General features: G+C 46.2%; 1 protein-coding gene across 12 annotated transcripts in view; it reads right to left on the bottom strand.

Annotated features, from left to right (window-relative positions):
• LOC147099439 (activating transcription factor 7-interacting protein 1-like) overlaps positions 1–21,465 on the bottom strand; it is a 212,057-nt gene that overhangs the window by 98,291 nt on the left and 92,301 nt on the right. For 8 of the 12 annotated variants that reach the window (XM_085969587.1, XM_085969590.1, XM_085969593.1 and 5 more), the window contains one exon: positions 3,901–5,015. The exons of 3 other annotated variants lie outside the window; for them this stretch is intronic. In XM_085969587.1, the coding sequence (XP_085825713.1) occupies positions 3,901–5,005 (1,105 nt within the window). In that variant the 5' untranslated portion in view covers positions 5,006–5,015. Of the gene's footprint in view, positions 1–3,900; positions 5,016–21,465 lie in introns of those variants that run through there. One more of the 12 variants, XM_085969598.1, reaches the window with a different exon arrangement.

The raw sequence follows: 21,465 nt of genomic DNA, 5'->3' as shown, positions 1-21,465 counted from the left end.
ACATTCAATGGCATTACCATCGCCGAATCCCCCACCATCAACATCCGGGGGGGGGTCACCATTGACCAGCCACATAAATACTGTGGCAACAAGAGCAGGTCAGAGGCGAGTGTCTCACCTCCAGACTCCCCAAAGCCTTTCCACCATCTACAAGGCACAAGTCAGGAGTGTGATGGAATACTCTCCACTTGCCTGGATGAGTGCAGCTCCAACAACACTCAAGAAGCTCAACACCATCCAGGACAAAGCAGCCCGCTTGATTGGCACCCCATCTACCACCTTAAACATTCACTCCCTCCACCACCGGCGTACCGTGACTGCAGTGTGTACCATCTACAAGATGCACTGCAGCAACTCGCCAAGGCTTCTTCGGCAGCACCTCTGAAACCCGCGACCTCTTCTACCTAGAAGGACAAGGGCAGCAGGCGCATGGGAACACCACCGCCTCCAAGATCCCCTCCAAGTCACACACCATCCTGACTTAGAAGTATATCGCCATTCCTTCATCGTCGCTGGGTCAAAATCCTGGAACTCCCTCCCTCACAGCACTGTGGGAGTACCTTCTTCACACGGACTGCAGTGGTTCAAGGCGGCGGCTCACCACCACCTTCTCAAGGGCAACTAGGGATGGGCAATAAATGCTGGCCTTGCCAGTGATGCCCACATCCCATAAAAAACTAATAAAAAAGGTCAGGTCTTGGAATTAGAACCTTGTCTGGAGAAGGTGGCAAGCAAAAATTTGTCAGTCAGCTTGACCACAAAAGGGGCAGTGTAGTTGATTATTTTTCACCTTTTTGAGGACTGAAGTGAGATTGAGTTAACCAAGTAGAATTTACTTTGACTGCGAATCTATGTTCACCTGCAGTTGTTGAAACAAAGCAGCTTAATGGTTTATATTTGATCTTGTTTCACCAAGTATTTCTCAGTACACTTACGAAAAGACTGGAGAAGCACATGAAGGGGGGCCTGTGCAAAAGACAACATCTAGTTTGGATCACAAAGGAGGGGGGTCCCGACTCTCTATACACTATTGTATCAGGCAGCATTGGCAGAGCCCCCAAGCACAAGACACTCAGACCACTTGTGGGTGTGACCAGCACTTCTGTACCGGAGAGAATATTGAACGCAGAACCCAAACTTGTAACAACCTTCATCCCAGCTGTTCTTTATTATCTATGTAAACTCAGTCAGGTCACATAAAAACAGCTGAATACAGGTTAAAACAGAACAAATCCAATATACCAAGTCAGTGTCATCGTATACATGGTTATCGGAGACTGATGTTTGTTGCCTCTGCCGATACGAATAGCTCTAATAGAGCTTGGCAATGCCTGACCTGGAGTCTTCTCCAGAATCTTTACTGGAATCCAGGGTCCTTATTTATTGGGAGGCAATTTATAGACTGGATTTAAAAGCGTGTAGAGTCAAATGAATGCTTCTCCACTCGTGGAATGGTCAAATGAAACCCAAGGTTTTGCCTGAGGAAAACGTTGAATGACAAAGCTCCTCCCCAAGGTGAGGGAAGTTTTCTTGGAGTTTGGCAAAACAGCTACTGACCTCAGAATTCAGACAGAGCCGAGAACACAGCAGTATTGGGAAATACTGGAACTGCTCTGGCAGTGGCAGAAGCCAGAGTCTGCATCGCCTGGGCTGGAGCTGCAACTGCAAAACCATCTTTAAATAAAAAAGCTATCAATAAGCCGAGTCAAACTCAACAGCTGAAAAAGGTCCTCCTCTTGCAAGGAGGGCCATGCCCTCAATAGGAGCCATCGCAGCCCATCGTTGTTCCTGTGTGCTGATACTGACCTGGATCGGTACCCAGGCTGAACCCAAATGACTGCTTTGGATGGTGTTGATAACTGTGTGCCAGTGAGAATAGTAAAACTTGGTGAAAATTGGGCAGACCCGTGCTGGAACAGTTGCTAAGTTTGAAAGTTGAGCAGCCTTGTGACCAATTCTGGAGAAAGTCACGTGCACCACAGTCAGCACACATTCTCACCAGTCACAGCAACAGGCGCTGAGTGATATTCAGTCGGGACACCTGCACCCGTAGGCTTGATTTTCTCCATCTCATTTACAGAGCTCAAGTGTACCTCTATGGAGGCAAGGAACCAAAATGTCTCTGCAGCTGAAGAACTGAGCTTGGTCACAGCTTTGCAGCCAGGATTGCCTGCCAGCCAATGAACCAGTCTTCAAGTCATTAGCCAGAATTTGAAAGAGCCTTCACATTCGATGACCCTTTTCTCAATGTCTGCTTTTAGGTTCCATCAACGAGTTGTATTCCGTCATGAAGTAGGATTGTACGTTGTCTGTGGGAGGAGTGGAACTTGATGGGCAAACTCTCCTTTTCCCATTCCATAACTTTATATTGTTTTTCACGCTCCTGCCTCGCCCGCAGCCCCCGCGCCCCACACCCCCAAAGAAAGTGAATCATGTTGGGATGCGGTTTCACAGCTACAAGCAGTCCCACGTTATCTTGTCTAAGTGGCCAGCCAGTATTCCAGAACAGCAACAGCAGCCATCGACAAACTACTCACCCTTGAGTTGATCACAGCGAGGCTAATTCTGTCCTCATGTGTACTTACCAGCAAGGACTAGATAGCTGCATGGCGCGGTTGGCTGATCTTTCCCTCCTTAACCCAGACCCACACCAAGCAATGCATTTAATTGCCGAGACAGAGGGTTCGCTTTTTATACTCCATATAATGGTTGTGCGATGATGGAAGAGATGCATTGTGCTTCTTACTTATTGGGAAGGATTCAGATGCATATCTTAAAACTGGGAGTTGGTTTTGACTACAGACCGAAGAGTGAACCATGGCGAGGTAAACCCCATTGGACCGATACCAAAGTTACAAGGATCAACCAAGTTAAAAACACGGCACTGATAAAACAATGAAAAAGAACTCTTTGTCCCCACAATGAGACACAGCATCGTGCTGCTAATGGCAGGTAAGGAACAGCTGACCAAAACAAGGCGTTCGATATAGCCGGGGAGAGCAATATCAACTGATAAACATGCTTTGTGCTGTGGGCAATAGTATCACTGATCCCCATGTTCTCCTTCCTCCGCCTAACAGCATTTGTAGTCTACTACAAACATGTGCATTTAACAGTTCTATGTTTAATTCTTAGCAAAAAGTTAACAATCACATTTAGTCTATGAAACGACTCAGTTTTATACATGGCTGTCCTCTTGACAATCTTTCCTTCCCTTCACCCATTGGAGGCCTGCCTTCAGCCAGCTGGGCCCCACACTCTGGAAACACCCTTCCTAAACCCCTCCATCTCCTTTAAGGCCCTCCTTAAAACCCACCTCCGAACAAGCTTTTGATCACCGCTCCAAACACCTTCTCCTTTGGCTCAGTGTCCATTTTCAAAATCTGATTATGCCTCTATGAAGCACCTTCAGACATTTTTCTAATTAAAGGCGCTACACCAATGCAAGTTGCGGTCGCTCTCACACACACACACTTGGTATCAATTATTTTAAAAACTTAAAAGGAAGGTATTTCCATGCTGAGAAATGCAGTTATGTTCTCTTTTTTCACCCCTAGACCATTCATACCACATCAGCTAGAGAGTAAAACTTTCTCTACTCTGTGCCGACAATATACAATCTCACAGAATACCCACACCTGCAATGTTAAATTCCCACTTTTACATGCTAGCCATCCTTGTCACCAAATTATGAGCGAGTCATAGCCACTCAAAACCGGACTGAAACCGTCCAATTAAAATTAATTTTTTTTTTTTTTTTTTAAAAACATAGGACATTTATAACTGGGTGAAGGCAGGACTCATAAGCGAAAGGGCAACCAGTCCCTTGAAATTTAGCATCAAATTACATCCAGAATATTTTGAGCAGGAAGACACATGGCCGACACCAAACAAGCATACCTGGACTATCATTTTTTGGTACCAGCTCTTCACTTTCTGTTTGATTCTCAATTAGTGGCTCATCCTCGTCTGATAAGACGAGGAATGCCTCCTCTGGCAAGTTGCCATTGCACTCCTCTTTTGGAGAACTGCTTGGAGAGGTGTCCATCTGCTCGTCCTGCATGTCTTTCAATGGACTGTCCTTTGGTGACGGGGAATCCACTGCAGGAACAATGTCTTGCATACTGGATAATTCATTGTCTTTCTCTGGGGCCAATTTCTCCAAAATAGGGATTATTTCTTCTATTTCCAGTTGGCTCTTCCCACCCGATTTGTTCTCACTTAATTTGTCTTTTGTTGCAATCTCACTTTCAGTCTCTGCACACTCCATCTTAGAGCTTTCACAATCATTTTTCTCCTGCACAGATTCTATGCTACTTGTAATTGCCTCTTCACTAATGTCCAATGATCTTTCATGGTCTTCCTTTTCTCTCACAGAGGAAGAGGAAGACTGTAACTTAAGGCTACTTTCATCTGGTACTTCCTGACTCCTGCTGTCACCAACAGAAGGAGGTTTTTCCTCTTCTGAAAGGCTCTGGGAATCAGTACATGATTTATCTGCAATTAAAGAATCCTGCTTCAACTCGACAGACTCTGGTTCCACAGCGTCATCTCCTTTGCTCTCAGCGTCTACCAAAACTTGGTTTCCCGCACTCCCAGTGGAAATCTGTTCATCTTCAGCAACTGGGGGTGTCGAGTCCATTTTTTCATCTTGTGGGCTTAAGTCCTTATCTTCATTTAGACATTTTTCAGCAAAGCTTAGTTCAGGTGTTTGTGTCTTACTAAGTTCATCAATAGGGTTGCCTTGCAGTTCCTCTGGGCCCAGCCTCACATCATTAATGCTATCAATGTCTGTATTATCCATGCAGTTAGTATTTAGTGAGGCTTTGCCGTCAGAATCTCCGTTTTCATGTCTACCATTACACAGTTTAGTTTTGGTCTCTTCATTTGTTTTTAAAAGCTCGTCTCTGCTTTTATAGATAGCCTCTAGCTGTTGTCGGTCACTTGCGCGCATTGTTTTTCTGGCCTTGAAGACTTTTTTTGGAAGCTCTTCACTGGTATCCATCTCAGAACTCCTGAAAAGGAAGAAAAAGAAAGAAATAATAATAATAATAATAAACTACTTTATTGTCATTGTTAGTGCACAAGTGCAGTACAACGAAATGTAGGCTTGCGGCTCCCGAGAGTGTACATTTTGATTAAGACATTTAACATTCAACATTCATTTGGCTTGTAATACATAACCATAATAAAGTGCATTGGCAGATGCGCAGGCTTTAGAGTTTATTTGTAGAGTTCAGTAGGATGACAGCCCTGGGAAAGAAGCTGTTCCTAAATCTGGTCGTTCGGGTGCGAATGCATCTGTAGCGTCTCCCAGATGGCAGGGGGGCGAACAAACTGTGGCTGGGGTGGGTAGGGTCTTTGATGATGGACCGTGACCTCCGTAAACAGCGTTTCTGGTAGATGTTCTCTATGGTCGGTAGCCGGGTATGCGTTGGGCAGTTTTGACTACCCGCTGCAGGGCTTTCCGACGTCGGAGCTACAGCTTCCATACCACACTGTGATACAGTTCGTCAGGATGCTCTCTATTGTGCAGTGGTAAAAGAACTGTGAGATGAGACTCATCTAGCAGACTCAACAGGTCAGGTAATTAAACTACACACCATTTGGTTACTTTTGACAGTACAATCAAAAAACATCCAGCTGATTTAGACCTGCCCATTAGAGTGATGTTCCAAAGTAGTTTCCTAGCATTCAGCATATGCAGAGAACTTTGTGAAACCCTATAATCAACTATTTAAAAAAAATAAAAGAATCTCAGTAAAATTAACTGTACTTTGAGAGCACTTGGAAAGCAGTGACGGGATCGGACAAAGTCAACATGGATTTACAAAAAGGAAATCGTGCTTGACTAACCTACTGGAATTTTTTGAGGATGTAACTGGTAAAATAGATAAGGGAGAACCAGTGGATGTGATATATTTGGACTTTCAGAAGGCTTTCGATAAGGTCCCGCTTAAGAGATTAGCGTGCAAAATTAAGGCACATGGGATTGGGGGCAAGGTACTGACTTGGATAGAGAACTGGTTGGCGGATAGAAAACAAAGAGTTGGAATAAACGGGTCATTTTCCAAGTGGCAGGCAGTGACTAGTGGGGTACCGCAAGGATCGGTCCTAGGACCCCAGCTGTTCACAATATATATTAATGATCTGGACGAGGGAATTGGATGTAGTATCTCCAAATTTGCAGACGACACAAAGCTGGGTGGGTGTGTGTGCTGTGAGGAGGATGTCGTGAAACTCCAGTACGATTTGGACAGGTTGGGTGATTGGGCAGAAACATGGCAAATGCACTATAATGTGGATAAATGTGAGGTTATCCACTTTGGTGGCAAAAACAGGAAGGCAGACTATTATTTGAATGGCAATAGATTGGGAGAAGGGGAAGTGCAAAGAGACCTGGGTGTTCTTGTGCACCAGTCGCTGAAGGTAAGCATGCAGGTGCAGCAGGCGGTTAAGAAGGCAAATAGTATGTTGGCCTTCGTAGCAAGAGGGTTCGAGTACAGGAACAAGGATGTCTTGCTACAGTTGTACAGGGCCTTGGTGAGACCGCACCTTGAGTATTGTGTGCAGTTTTGGTCGCCTTATCTGAGGAAGGACGTTCTTGCCATGGAGGGAGTGCAGCGAAGATTCACCAGGCTGATACCTGGGATGGCAAGAATGACGTATGAGGAGAGATTGTGTCGATTGGGCTTATACTCACTGGAGTTTAGAAGATTGAGAGGGGATCTCATCGAAACCTATAAAATTCTGTCAGGCCTGGACAGACTAGATGCAGGAAGGATGTTTCCGATGGCCGGGGAGTCCAGAACCAGGGGTCATAGTCTAAGGATAAGGGGTAAGCCATTTAGGACTGAAATGAGGAGTTTCTTCACCCAGAGAGTGGTGAACCTGTGGAATTCTCTGCCAGAGGGCAGTGGAGGCCAGTTCATTAAATATATTAAAGGAGGAGTTGGATATATTTCTTAAGGCTAAAGGGATCAAGGGATATGGGGAGAAGGCAGGGACAGGGTACTGAATTTGGATGATCAGCCATGATCTCATTGAATGGCGGAGCAGGCCCGAGGGGCCGAATGGCCTACTCCTGCTCCTATCTTCTATGTTTCTATGTTAAAACTACCAAGTTAAAATCCATATGATTCAGAACCGACTATTTCCAGTTTGAGCCCAGTTAGCAAACACTGCCGACATTATAGTTTCAACATAAATAATTGTAGACATTTGGTTTAAAATCAATATACATCTCTAATGTACTTACGGCATATCAGGACATTTTCAATCAAACCTAGTGATAATTATGTAGGCCAGGGTCGCTGTATGTTTAAATTCACCGTCTTTGTTTCAAGATCAAACTGTCAACATACAACGGTCTCTAATGTAAAATCGCAGCAACAGAATCGGAGCTGTAGGTCACAGGTATAAAACGATACGGGGTGGCAATGATGCTGAAAGCAAGTAATAAATTTGAATTTGCTTTTGTTGACTCCGGGGTGTTAATTTACTTGCTTACTCTAAGGGGTGCAAACAGCTGCAGTTATTTGCATTGTGTTGTATGAGGTTACAAGTGCTGGATCACGGCAATTGTGTTTTTTTTAAATTTGATATCGGAATGTCAGCTCATCTGTCGTTGCCTCGAGAATGTGATGTTGAGCCTTCTCTTTGAATTGCTGCAATCCTCAGAGTTATGGTGCTCCCGTAACGGTGTTAGATAGGAAATTCTTATTACTGAACATTAGAGAGATGGTTTACAACTGAGTGGTTTTCTAAGCTACTTTCAAAAGGCATTAAGAGTCAACCGTGTAATGAGGGACTGGAGTCACACGCAGGGCCAGACCGGGTAGTGGCAACAGGCTCCCTTCCCTGAAGGATATTTGTGAACTTGTCGGGTTTGTACAACAATCCAGGAGCTTTCATGGTTCTTTTTCTGGTGCCAGCCCACAGGTTACCAAATTTCACAATTTGCCACGGCCAGATTGAACACACGAGCTTTGGGATGCTAGTCAAGCACCATATCCAATAGGCTACTGTACTCTGGGGCTACACATTTTTCTGTAGATTAATTAAATCGCAGAAAAATTAACTTTGCTGAAAGTGCTGGCAACCTTAGGCTATGCAAAATATTCTTCACTATATAATTTGTGATTTACAGGTTGTCGATGATGGTACAGTTCTGATTACTTTCCCTTCAAAAATCACCTCCTGGGTGTGTGCACAAAATTCAAAAATGGAAATTAGAAGTAAAGGAAGTTCGACTGGGGGAGGAAAGTACTTTCAGTTTTAAGTAACATCCTCCCCCCCTCCCAACCTTTAAATATCTCAAAGTCTGCAGGAGATGTTTGTTACTCATTATTTTTCCCCCGTCCCATCCATTCACAACTTTGAAAACCTTTATCACGTCACTTCGTAATCTTTTCCGCTCGAACAAAAACTGCCCAATCTGAGAGTCTTCATATTTGTTATTTATTCATGGCAGGCAGCATCCTAATGAACCTGTGCTGTATCATTTCCATTGCCTCAATATCCTTCCTAGAGTTTGGAGCCAAAACTTCACAGTACTGTGACTGTGAGCTTACTGAGGTTTTCTATAGATCCACCATTACAGCTTGACGAGAGCAGAGTACAGGGAGCTCTATGTATGTACCGCCTGCAGTGCTTGATTCTGATGATATTCCATTCTCTAGTACGGCTACCCTTCACATCAGTCAAACTCAAAACATTCACTATGAACAAAGAAAATGGAATACACAAGAGAGACAGCCCAGTAGCTACACCACTGGATTATTGGCTTGGTTGTTGGGAGACCAGAGTTCAACATCCAGTCCGAACCACGGCCAAACTGGACCTTGCCCAAGAACTCAGCATGGTCAGCTTGAGGATGGACAACTGACTGAAGCAGGGAAATTTGGGCAGCAGGACTGGATGTGGCCAATTGTCAAAGATTCAATGCACCTTTGATTCAACTTCAGCAGTCAAGGACATTCAGCCTCCGATCTTCGGGTAAGCATTCTCCAAGGCGGCCTTTGAGACACACGACAACGCAAAATCGTAGAGCAGAAACGGATAGCCAAGTTCCGCACTCATGAGGACGGCCTCAACTGGGATCTTGGGTTCATGTCACGCTACATGTAACCCCACCTGACGTAGGGTCATCCAGACTCGAGTCGTCGTTGGCTTGTTCTCTCTACACAGATGCGGCCAGACCTGCTGTGATTTCCAGCAAAGAAAATGTTTTTTGTCTGTTTTTTGTTTTTCATACAGACCCCAGCATCTGCAACATTTTACCCCTTGTAACCCCACCTCATTGTTCTTTGATGTAATGTTTTCCTGACTGACCTGTTTGGACACCATTCACACCTTTGATTGCTGTGATTATCTCTCTGCCGAGGTGTGATAAATGGCAGTTAGAAACATTATCTGTAATCATCTGGCATTATTCTCTGACTACAAAAGCTGTGTTTTTATGCATCTCTCCACTTCACCTGACGAAGGAGCAGCGCTCCGAAAGCTTGTGATTTCAAATAAAACTGTTGGACTATAACCGGGTGTTGTGTGACTTCTTACATTTGTCCACCCCAGTCCAACACCGGCATCTCCACACTTTGATTCATCAGTTCAAAACTGGCCCAATTCATATCTGGTCCAACATATTCGGATATTTCTTCGCAATGTCCTTTCTAGTGGCAGAACTTGCATTGCAAAGAAAAAAACCTGATTTTCGCACGTGGTTAGTACCCGTATAGTCTCAAAGTTTCAGATAAGTAGTTCTCGAATGGCTCGGGCCATATCCAGTTAGTAACTGAGACTTAAAGCCTTGGTTTGATCCCTGGTCTGTAGTTAAGAAAAAAGCATTTGCATTTATATTAGCACTTCATCACGTCCTCAGGACTGCCCAAAGCACTTCTTATTTTGATGTGCAATCCCGTTAAGTAGGCAAAAATAGCAAGTAATTTACGCACAGCAAACGATCTGACAATTTTGCTTGCTCCTGTTGGTCGAGGGAGGAAACTTGGCCATGGCAACGGGAGAACTCCCAGCTCCTCTTCAAATAGTGCCGCAAGATCTTTTTCCATCCACTGGAGTAGGCAGGTGGCACATCCAACAGTGCAGCACTCCCTCAATACTGCACTGAAGCGCCAATCTAGAACATGTGCTCAATTCCGTAATAGGGCTCGAAACCATAACTGTCAGAGCCAAGAGCATTAGTTACTAAGCCAAGCCGACACACTAGGCTTGCTCATAAATAGTGACCACTTAGGCGAGGTATGAGGGGGTACCTGGCACCCATGGAAATGCACTCCAGGAAGAAGTCAACATCTTCAGGAAGGTGAAGGGAGGAAAGCTGCAAACAATAGCGCCATTCAATGACGTGGATCAGTGACGTTGCGGCTGGTAAATCAGCTATTTATTGCTTAAGTTGGTTGATACGAGGATGGGCATTGAAAACTGTCCCATGATCAATGCAATCTTCCATTTTTCTACCATTTCACAAACTAAACCACTTAGACAGAATGAACACTAGCAGCCATCCACACATCAATTTTCCCCAATATGACAGGAAATGTTGACCCCACAAAAAAAAACCATGAGCGTCATTCTGCTACCACCACCAATATTAGCGCAGAACATCAAGACTTTCATCTGTTTTCTTAATTCCAATGTTTTTCATCTTTGAAGATAAATATTTAATCGGATATAATTCCAGAAGATGCAATGTTTGTTAGTTGTGCATGTGGCTGGGGCATAAGAGTGCACATCCACTCATCAGCCTCTTTCATTGTGCTGTGTGCATCTTTAAACACAATGACACGCTGTCTGTCTGCTCGAATCTGGACAGCCAACCATGGTTAAGATCAACGTCTTCTTTTTCCAAGAGCTTCAGCAAGCTTCTTTGCTTTTAAATGCATCACCTGATCTTATTCTGAACATAATGGAAGCTTGGACATGTTAAAACCAGGGCAGTCGAGAGTCCTGAACAGACAAATGTATTATCTTTTTCACTTTTATTCAGTGGTTGCATGGTTCCGACATCCCTGCACAAGTTGCTCCTTACTTCTCAATTCCTCAGCTCTGCCGTCAAGTCATCCAAATTGCTTAAGCAGCAAGACGCTGCAATTTTTGGTCTGTTCAGTTCAGATTTCCATCAACCAGATTCAGCCTTTTTTTCCCCTTTTGCATGCATGTCCCCACTGGCGACAGCAACAGCATAAACATTATTCATTTTTACAGCATCTGTAAGGTAACAAACTATACTGGAGTGCCTCACCGTTCCAGGGTCTAACCCAAGCAGGAGGAGGAGGAAAAAGTTAGGGGATAAGACATGGTCAAAGAGGTAGGTTTTAAGGAGGCTTTTGTTAGGTGGAGAGCGTGTTCCAGAATGTGGGGGCGAGTTGACTGAAGACTCTGCCAGTGATAATTGAAGTGTAAGGAGGAAGTACACCGTGAACTAGAGAGGGAAGGCTGGGCCATGAAAGAAAGGATACAAGGCTGGAAGGCATTGTGGGTGAAGTTGTGAAAGGATTTGTGTACGTGCGGAAGAATGGGAACCAGAGAGAGTCGGCAGGAAAGGGGACAACAGGTGAGGAGGACTTTCTGCGAGATGGGATGCGGGTGGCAGAATTCCGAATGAATTGAAGCTTATATCGGGTGCAGTTTTGGAAACTGGTGGAGGGCATTGGAAATGTCAAGTCTGAGGATCACAGGCATAAATGAGGTGCATAAAGCAGCGTTTTATTAACAGCACATACAATGCTTTGTCACGTTAAAACATTCCATAGATGTATGGCGAATTACTGCAGGAATTCTATTCATTTACTCGTGTTAGAGCGATACAGCTAAGCAATTTATTCACAAAGGAATCAATAGCAACCTTTTTGGTACATTAAGATTTCATTTAACCATTTTACTCATGAGCATTTCTCATTTAAATGATGTCTACTGGACCAAAGAGATTATTGCCTTCTCACCCCTGTATTTCCAAAAAAGTCACACTGGATAAATACCATCTTGTACAAACTTATACACCAAGCACACCTGTTGAAAGAATAATTGAGCCAATATTACATTAGGACAATAGAATTATAGAAACAGAAAGTAGTGTGCCCAAGTAAATATAATGCTCTGTCATGCTGCCTAGCTCAATGAGAAATCTATCTGAATTTCTGGCAGAAGTTTTCAGTTAATTCCTGGACTGATTTTGTACAAATCCAAAATCATCATTGAAAAAGGGAGACATCAAGGATCTAGACAGAACTCTGTCTCTCAGGAGCTTACTGGTGGGGTAGATTGCAGAATGTACAGAAGGAGCATGCTTGATGGACCAAACTGCCTTCTCATTCCACACCTGTTCGTTTTAACGCTATCGTCATAATATTCACCAATGTAATTTTTCTTGGCTCTGTAAAAATGTCAAAGCCTTGAAGTCTGTTCATTCCAATGCAATTCAAAAGTTGAAATTCAACTTTGATAAAGCTGCCACGTTTCCTGCCCTCGAGTGATCCTTTGGTAATGTTTCTTGGCCCCTGAAAAACTGGCTCCGAGAGAACGCTAATAATGTACTGTATGTATACAAACAAGTAGAATGCAAATTTCAATTTATGAGCAGATACTTTATTTGATTACGCTTTGGGGCCTTTCCCTTTGAATTATTAAATGTTAGACTACTTGCAATTTTTTTTTTTAATAAATCGATAGTGAAATTTTCCCCTTTTCAATGTTAATGGTGTCTGCGATGCTTATAGGTAGCATTATGATGGGGCTTTCCCTGCCTAGTGCACTTCGGTAAAACTTTGGGCAATGTTTTTGCCAGTCACAAAACCCCTGTGTAATTCCTCTATTAAAAGGTTTGCTTGCTTTCTTATATAAAAACGAGGTTTGATGTTTGCCTGCATTTCCATATTCTGGCCACAAGGTGCTGCTATGTAGCACTTTTTTCATATTCTCAGCTCCGACTCTTGGCCTGGGACTTTTTAAAAAAATCACTCGGAATGTGGGCGTCGCTGGCAAGGGCAGCATTTATTGCCAATTGCTCGTTTGCCCTGAGGTGGCGGTGGTGGGCCGCCTTCTTGAACCCCTGTTAACAGTTGTCTACAACTGAGTGCATCCTCCAGCCCTACAACCCTCTGCATGCCTCCATTTCTGGCCTCATGTGTATCCCGGATTTTCATCACCCCATCATTGGCGGCCGTGCCTTCAGCTGACTAGGTCTCGAGCTCTAGAATTCCCTCCCTAAACCGCTCCGCCCCTCTCTTTCCTTTAAGACGCTTCTTAAAACCTAACTCCTTTGACCAAGCTTTTTGCTCACCAGTCCTAATATCTCTCGGTGTGGCTCAGGTCAATTTTTGTCTGATAACGTTCCTGTGAAGCCTCTTGGGAGGTTACAGGCGCCAGATAAATGCAAGTTGTTGTTGAGGGGTTTGCCAGACTGCTTCAGAGGGCAGTTGAGAGTCGACCACGATGGTGTGGCACTGGAGTCACATATAGGCCAGACCGGGTAAGGATGGCAGCTTTCCTTCCCTAAAGGACATTAGTGAACCAGTTGCATTTTTAAGACAATCCGACAGCTTCATGGTCACTTTTAATGTTACCACCTTCTAATTTCCAGATTTCTTTTTAAACTGAATGACTCTGTGTCATCTTGGATTTCTACTGCGCAAGGCAAGCGACAGGTAAAAAATTTGAAATATTTAAATTTCTTAACTTTTTTTTTTAGTTAAATGTCAACTTTTTTGTAACAATTTCACCCCCCCTCCCTGCTTCGAGGCCTCCTAGTCTGTTTTTTTTGGTTAATCACCTCTTGCCACCCAGAATATATTTGTTTAAAAAAACATTCCAGCTCTACCTCATTTCTCACCAAAAAAACCCCATAGACATTTGATTAGCACTGCAAGTCAAAATAAGCACCAGGGACCCAGACATGATCTGGGTCCAGTCGTCGGTCTCTGGTATGCCACAAGCAAGCTCCCAAGAGTAGAAAATGTGGCTAAAGGTGTTCCTTTTCCTTTCAAGATTTCGGATCTCTCCTCGGCATAAATTTAACTTGAATAGATATAAACTGACATGAATTAGTGATAGGAATGTAGTTTACAATTGCTCCTGGCAATTTTCCAGGTGAGGAGCTTCATTTGAATAGAAAATGCGAGTAAAAAAGGAAAAATCAAATTTGTGAGAGAGATGTAGATTAGAGACTTAATGGATTTATTTCATTAAAAAAAACCTTGCGGGGCAGAGGAGCTTCTCCAACAGTTGGTAAATGTATTGCTATATTAAAAATCAATACAGGAAAAACACGACCATCCTTTGAGAAACCCTTCAGGAAGTTCTCTTGATGGGAACTCGCTCTCAAAAAGGAATGGAAAGCAGACATTGCTACAGTATGCACAGTAACACGGCTGAGTTTTAAACTCTCACTGGTCACCGACTGGATAAAAAGACAGGACATGAAGAATAAATACGGCGGCCAGGGCCCTGTCTCTTTGGTGTGCCGAATCCTGGGAAAATGCTCAGTGATATAACTGTACGGCCACACACTATACGCAGAAGGAATGTTGGGGACTCTCCCAGTTTGAGAAACATCCTTCCTGTTTCCGGTCTGTGTCACAATGTCCTGGTTTTACAGCAGCATTTGCCCTATTGCTTGTCCCGATTGGTGCCCTCGGAGAAGTCTGTTTTTCAGCTGCCCAGCTTTATTTTGAGAACTAGGCTCCTGCAAAACCGCAAGTGTAGACGAGCTACGGTGGCAACTTAAGTCAGTAATCCTCACAATAAAGTAGGCACCTTAGGGCCAGGTGCAAGATTGCTTCCACCTTTCTGGAAAGCCCATGGGAGTAAAATGAATAGAATCGCGAGATCACGCTGGGGATCTGCAAGAACCAGGTGTGCACAGAGGTGTTGGGAGCAAGTGGGGAAAAACAAAGGCAGTTTTCATCACAATAGAATAAAAAAAGATATTAATTTATATACAGGAAACTCTCTTTTAACCAGCACCTAAATATCCAGAAATCTCTCTTAACCGGCAAAATTCAGGAGTAGGTTCAGGTAAGTTTTACTATATATTAGTGGCCGGGTAACTGGGATTCCTAGCTCTGTGGCCGTTTAACCGGGATTCCTGCACCTGTGGCCGTGCAACAGGGACTCCTGGATCTGTGGCCGTGTAACCGGGGTTCCTGCACCTGTGGCCGTGCAACAGGGACTCCTGGATCTGTGGCCGTGTAACCGGGGTTCCTGCACCTGTGGCCGTGCAACAGGGACTCCTGGATCTGTGGCCGTGTAACCGGGGTTCCTGCACCTGTGGCCGTGCAACAGGGACTCCTGGATCTGTGGCTGTGTAACCGGGGTTCCTGCACCTGTGGCCGTGTAACCGGGGCTCCTGCACCTGTGGCCGTGCAACAGGGACTCCTGGATCTGTGGCCGTGTAACCGGGGTTCCTGCACCTGTGGATGTGCAACAGGGACTCCTGGATCTGTGGCCGTGTAGCCGGGGTTCCTGCACCTGTGGACGTGCAACAGGGACTCCTGGATCTGTGGCCGTGTAACCGGGGTTCCTGCACCTGTGGCCGTGCAACAGGGGTTCCTGCACCTGTGGCCGTGTAACCGGGGCTCCTGCACCTGTGGCCGTGCAACAGGGACTCCTGGATCTGTGGCCGTGTAATCGGGGTTCCTGCACCTGTGGCCGTGCAACAGGGACTCCTGGATCTGTGGCCGTGTAACCCGGACTCCTGCACAACTGTCGTGTAACCGGGGCTCCTGTACCTGTGGCCGTGTAACCGGGACTCCTGGATCTGTGGCCGTGTAACCGGGGTTCCTGCACCTGTGGCCGTGTAACTGGGGTTACTGGATCTGTGGCCGTGTAACCGGGGTTCCTGCACCTGATGCCGTGCAACAGGGACTCCTGGATCTGTGGCCGTGTAACCGGGACTCCTGCACCTGTGGCCGTGTAACCGGGACTCCTGCACCTGTGGCCGTGTAACCGGGGTTCCTGCACCTGTGGCCGTGCAACAGGGACTCCTGGATCTGTGGCCGTGTAACCGGGGTTCCTGCACCTGTGGCCGTGCAACAGGGACTCCTGGATCTGTGGCCGTGTAACCGGGGCTCCTGCACCTGTGGCCATGTAACCGGGGCTCCTGCACCTGTGGCTGTGTACGGGGCTCTCGTACCTTGGTAAGTACCTCTCTGTAATCCGGACTTTTTGATCAACCGGCACCACGCAGGTCCCGTCGGTGCTGGATAAAAAAGTTTCCTGTAGCACCTTATCACATCCTCAGGAGATCCCAAAGCACTTCGTAGTCAATGGATTACATTTGAAGTGCAGTCACTTGTTACAGTATATAGGCAAACACAGTGGCCAATCTGTGTATAGCAAGGTTCCCCCAAGCAGCAAATGAGATTAATTACCAGTTCATTTTTTTTGGTGTTGTTAGCCGAGGATGAATGTTGGCCAGAAGAATTACCTGCTCTTCTTTGAATATTATCACGGGAAGTTTAATCATCCACCTGATCAGGCAGATGGCACCTCGGTTTAGTATTAACTTTCGGTGAGAAAGCAACAAACAATGCATACTCCCTCAGTATGGCACTGAAGCATCAGCCTAGAATTAGCACTCAACTCCTGGAGTAGGACTTGAACACCTAATGATTCAGAAGCAAGAATGCTACCAAACAGGCCAAGCTGATCAAGTGCCAAGGCACCAGGGTCATACACAGGCCGGAGCCGAGCAACTGAAGTTGAGTGCACTTGCCCAAAGCAGGGAGATCCACCTGGGAGGGCCCAGCTTTGCAGAGATCATGCAGACAACCATCTTTGTGCATCCCCTGGGTAATAATAATTGTTCTTCTGCTGAGGAAATCCATCACAAGTTTCTCTGTATATACCACATGCTGATGTGTCCGCATAGCGTTGCAACTTCTGAGCCAGCGCCTGAATCGCTGGGGCTTGTGGACAGTCTTTCAGTGCTTGTTGTGATATTTCACCCAAGACAATTCTCCTTTGTTTAGGGTAAGAGAAGGAGGCACTGTATCAGGCAACCTGCTGATGTTCTCTAAGAGGGCACCTGTTCTGGAAAGGACAAAAAACACGAAAGCCGACTGTTGCTTTACAATTTAAGAGTATATCCACCATAGTACTTCCCTGGCCAGCACACATCTGCTGGTGTAGAGCCATTAGTACTATGGTACGAGAACATTTGGCAGATACTGCACTAAAATGATCATGTTGCTTAAGCATTAGAAAGTGCCTCAACACAGCTACAAAAATGGCTACTCTGATGTACAGCTTTGAAAATCTTTGTTGAAAGACAATGGCCTAGAAATTGGGTTCTGGGGCAGCAACGGCTTTAGCGCCGGAAGTTAGTGCCGGAGCTAAGTCGCGCTGGTCGGGCCCAAAATTCAGTACTTCTGCGCCCAAACGGCTGCCGGCGCTGCTGAAAGCTGTTAGCGCCTGAAAACTGGCGCTATGCGCTGAATTTCGGCGCTATCCCGGCGCTGCGGCGCCCGCTGCGGTGCAGCAGGTTCGGGAAGTGCAGGCCTCCTCCTTCCCTTGAGGAGCTGCCTGCACCCGGCCGCGGCCCGCGATAATCTTATTAAAAATGAGCCCGGCACCTCGGACAAGTGCCGGGCTTGCTTATGTTCCGGGGGGGGGGGGGCGGGGGGAAGTCCGGGGAGTGAGCTGCGGCCAGGCGGGCGGCGGGAAAGCGGCCGGCCGCCGCGGGGCCTTTAATGCGCCGGCGCAAACTTGTGCAAGGCACCTCTGCCAGAACGTTGCTTGCGGCTGCCACGGGCGAGGCGGCCGCAAGTCAATTTCCCAGTTCGGGCGGGTTACCATGGCAACCGGGACGCTGCGCACACCGATGACGTCATCGGTGCCGGCGCAGCGCTACCGGTCTACCGCGGCGGAAGGGCCCCAGGCAATTTAGGCGCCGGCGCCAATTGCAGCGCTAGGCCCTCTAGCGCCGCAAAATCGGCGCTAAGGGCACTGAATTTCTAGGCCAATAGGTTTGGAATATCCAAATTTCTACCTTCCCAGACGTGGCAGGTAAAATCCTTCAAAGGGGATGAAGTTATTTCTTGAGGTGGTCTTTTGTCCTGTCCTTGGCACTGCAGGATCTTCCCCACTACTCCGAGTATTACAAGAGATGATGGCTTGGGAGGTAGATATAGGTACAAGAGGCATGAGAAAATGACATGACTGAACCGATTGAAAAAACCAAAATTAGGACCTAAATAGAATTCTAAGGATACAGTGACTTGGCTGGTGTGGATGGTCTTGTTCCTGTATTGTGCTGTTCTTGACTATATGGCAATAACTGTCTTTGTAGTCAAGAAATGCACTTGCACTCAATCGCTCTGAAAACAGGCCAGGAATGGCAAGGATTTCTCAGTACAGTTTTGAGGGGGGTAATGGGAAATATGAAATTCTGTCTGGAAACAGGCACATCAGGTTATTCCATTCATAAATTTACCTTTTACCAGTTTGAATCTGTTGTGTCCGTCAGTAGTAAGACACAGACTGCAGGAGAACGGTACGACAGGTGTTTACTCAACGTGGCTCACTCTGGAACTGAACTGTACAGATTACTACTCAGTGCTATATACAGGTGTGGTCACTGCCGGGAGTACAGTATACATGAGCTGTAAAAAGTAGTTCCCCCCTTGAAGGTATATACACACACATTACAATTCCTCCCCTTTTAGATTAACAGTACCATAACACTCATTTAACAATTAAATATCAAACTAATTACAATTAACACTTTTAACATACGTTAGCTGAAAATTGCCCATTTATATATTCAGTCTTTGGGGAGGCTTCCTGATCCTTTCTGGATAGCGCCTTTCCCGAGTGTCTTGCTCTTGGTGCGGAGGCGATTCTGGCCCCCTGTCGTCGGTTGGTTCATCAGCTTCCGATGCTACTGTTTCTGGGGTAGATGCGACCTGTACGTCGGGTTCCTCACCAGGTACGTATGGGCGAGGCATGGGGTTGACTTGTTCCTGTGACTCTAGGATCTGGTCAGCATGGCGTCTCACGATGTTCTCCCCAACGTCCACTGTGTACATTAGTGGGCCCTGCCGTGTGCATATCGTTCCTGACTGCCATTTTTCTGCTCGGTAGTCGTGGGCCAAGACTGGTTGCCCGACATTGAAGCTCCTTGTTGACTTCTCATGGGTGTGCTGGAATTGCTTACTCTCAACATCTCTTCGTACGTTTGGTCTGAGCAAATCCAGGCGAGATCTTAACCTTCGGTTAAAGAACATCATGGCCGGGGCCTGGTTGGTCACTGCATATGTCGCATTCCGGTAGGCGAACAGGAAATTGTCCACCTTATGCTGCAGCGGAATGTTGTCATTGTACATAGCCTTTATTGCCTTCTTAAAGGTTTGTACGAACCTCTCAGCCAATCCATTTGTGGCTGGATGATACGGGGCGGATGTGTAATGCCGTACCCCATTCTTCTTCATAAACCTCCGGAACTCTTCGGACACAAACTGTGGTCCGTTATCGGAGCAAATCTGTTCTGGCAAGGCATTCCTGGCAAAAATGGTCCGTAGGACTGCAACAGTTTTCTCCGTAGTGGTGGAGGACATTTTGATGACCTCAGGCCATTTCCAGTGCGCATCCACGGCTATTAAATACATTGAGTCCATGAATGGACCAGCAAAATCAATATGCACCCGTTGCCATGGAGATGAGGGCCACTCCCATGGGTGTAGAGGGGCATGTGGTGGTGCATTTTGGACTTTCTGGCATCCTGAGCAGCTCTTGGTCAGGTCCTCGATTTGTTTATCGATGCCCGGCCACCACACATAAGCCCTGGCAAGGCTTTTCATTTTTACCCCTCCCAGATGACCCTCATGAAGCTCATTGAGCACTCTATCCCTTAACTTGGGTGGAATTACCACTCGGGATCCACACATCAAGGTCCCCCGGCACACTGACAGCTGTTCTCTTCTTGTCGAGAATGCTGGCAACAGTGGGTCGCCATGTGCTGGCCATCCCTTCACTGTCAAATCATATACCCGAGACAGTGTCGGGTCATTTCGGGTCTCCTTTTCTATACGAGCGTTAGTTACCGGTAGGTATTCAACTATAGTCGAATGAAATATTTCGACAGGATCCACTGCTGGTGCTTCCTCCGCAGTAGGCAGTGGCAGGCGTGATAGCCCATCAGCATTTCCATGCTGTTTCGTGCCCTTATATTCAATCTCATAGTGGTGCGCCCCTAGAAAAAGTGACCATCTTTGTAGTCGTTGCGCAGTCATCACCGGAACGCCATTCTTCGGATTAAAAATGGAGACAAGAGGCTGGTGGTCAGTCAGCAAGGTGAATTACTGCCTGTGCAGATAGTGATTGAACTTTTTCACTCCCCACACCAGGCTGAGGGCCTCCCTGTCAATCTGGGCGTAGTTACGCTTGGCGGAGGTTAGTGATCGTGCGCAAAGGCTATTGGCCTCTCTGAGCCGTCCGAGAATTTGTGCGACAGCACCGCTCCAATGCCGTAGGGTGACACATCACACGCCAACCGAATTGGTAGTGCTGGGTTGAAATGGGTCAATACCTCTTTCGATGTGATTAGTGTTTTGCTCTTCTGGAAAGCTCGTCTACATTCGTCACTCCACTTCCATGGCACCCCAGTTTGCAGTAGGGTGTTCAGTGGGTGTAGTATTGTAGACAAATTTGGCAAGAACTTATGGTAGTAGTTTGCCAGCCCGAGGAACAACCTCAGTTGCGACACGTTTTCCGGTGCTGGAGCCTTGACTACTGCCTCAATCTTTTCTGGGGACTTATGTAACCCCTCTTTATCGATAACGTGGCCACAATACGAGATCTGTTTTTTAAAAAACTCGCATTTGGGGCGGTTAGCTCGGAGCCCATATTCCTTCAATCTAGTGCGCACCTGCTCCAGGTTGGCAAGGTGATCACTGTCATTTTCGCCCGTGACCAGGGTGTCGTCCAAATAACACTGGGTCCCTGGGATCCCTTGCAGGACTTGTTCCATTGCCCTTTGCCAGATAGCCGGAGCTGATGCTACCCCAAATACCAGCCGGTTGTATTGGTAGAGACCTTTATGGGTGTTGATTGTGAGATTTTTTTGATGCTTCTTCTACCTCCATTTGCAGATACACCTGGGCCAGATCAATCTTAGTGAAGCGTTTCCCTCCAGATAGCGAGACGAAATATCTTCAATCCGCGGAAGTGGATATTGTACGGTGTGAAGAACCGGGTTCACTGTTACCTTAAAGTCCCCACAGATGCGAACCTTCCTTGGTTCCCCAGGCGTGCTGAACGACTTTTTCATCACAGGGACGATGGGTGTAGCTCACTCGCTCCAGTCTACCTTGGACAGTACTCCTGAACGTTCCAAACTCTCCAGCTCTGCTTCGACGGCTGGGCGGATCGCATAAGGTACCGGTCTGGCCTTAAAAATTTTTGGGCTTGCGTTTTCTTCGATTTTAATTGTTGCTGTCATGCCTTTTA

Source organism: Somniosus microcephalus, chromosome 28, assembly GCF_052327205.1.
Source record: "Somniosus microcephalus isolate GS21.2 chromosome 28, FLI_Smic_1.0, whole genome shotgun sequence".
Taxonomy (NCBI): domain Eukaryota; kingdom Metazoa; phylum Chordata; class Chondrichthyes; order Squaliformes; family Somniosidae; genus Somniosus; species Somniosus microcephalus.
This window is presented reverse-complemented; position numbering and strand designations above follow the sequence as displayed.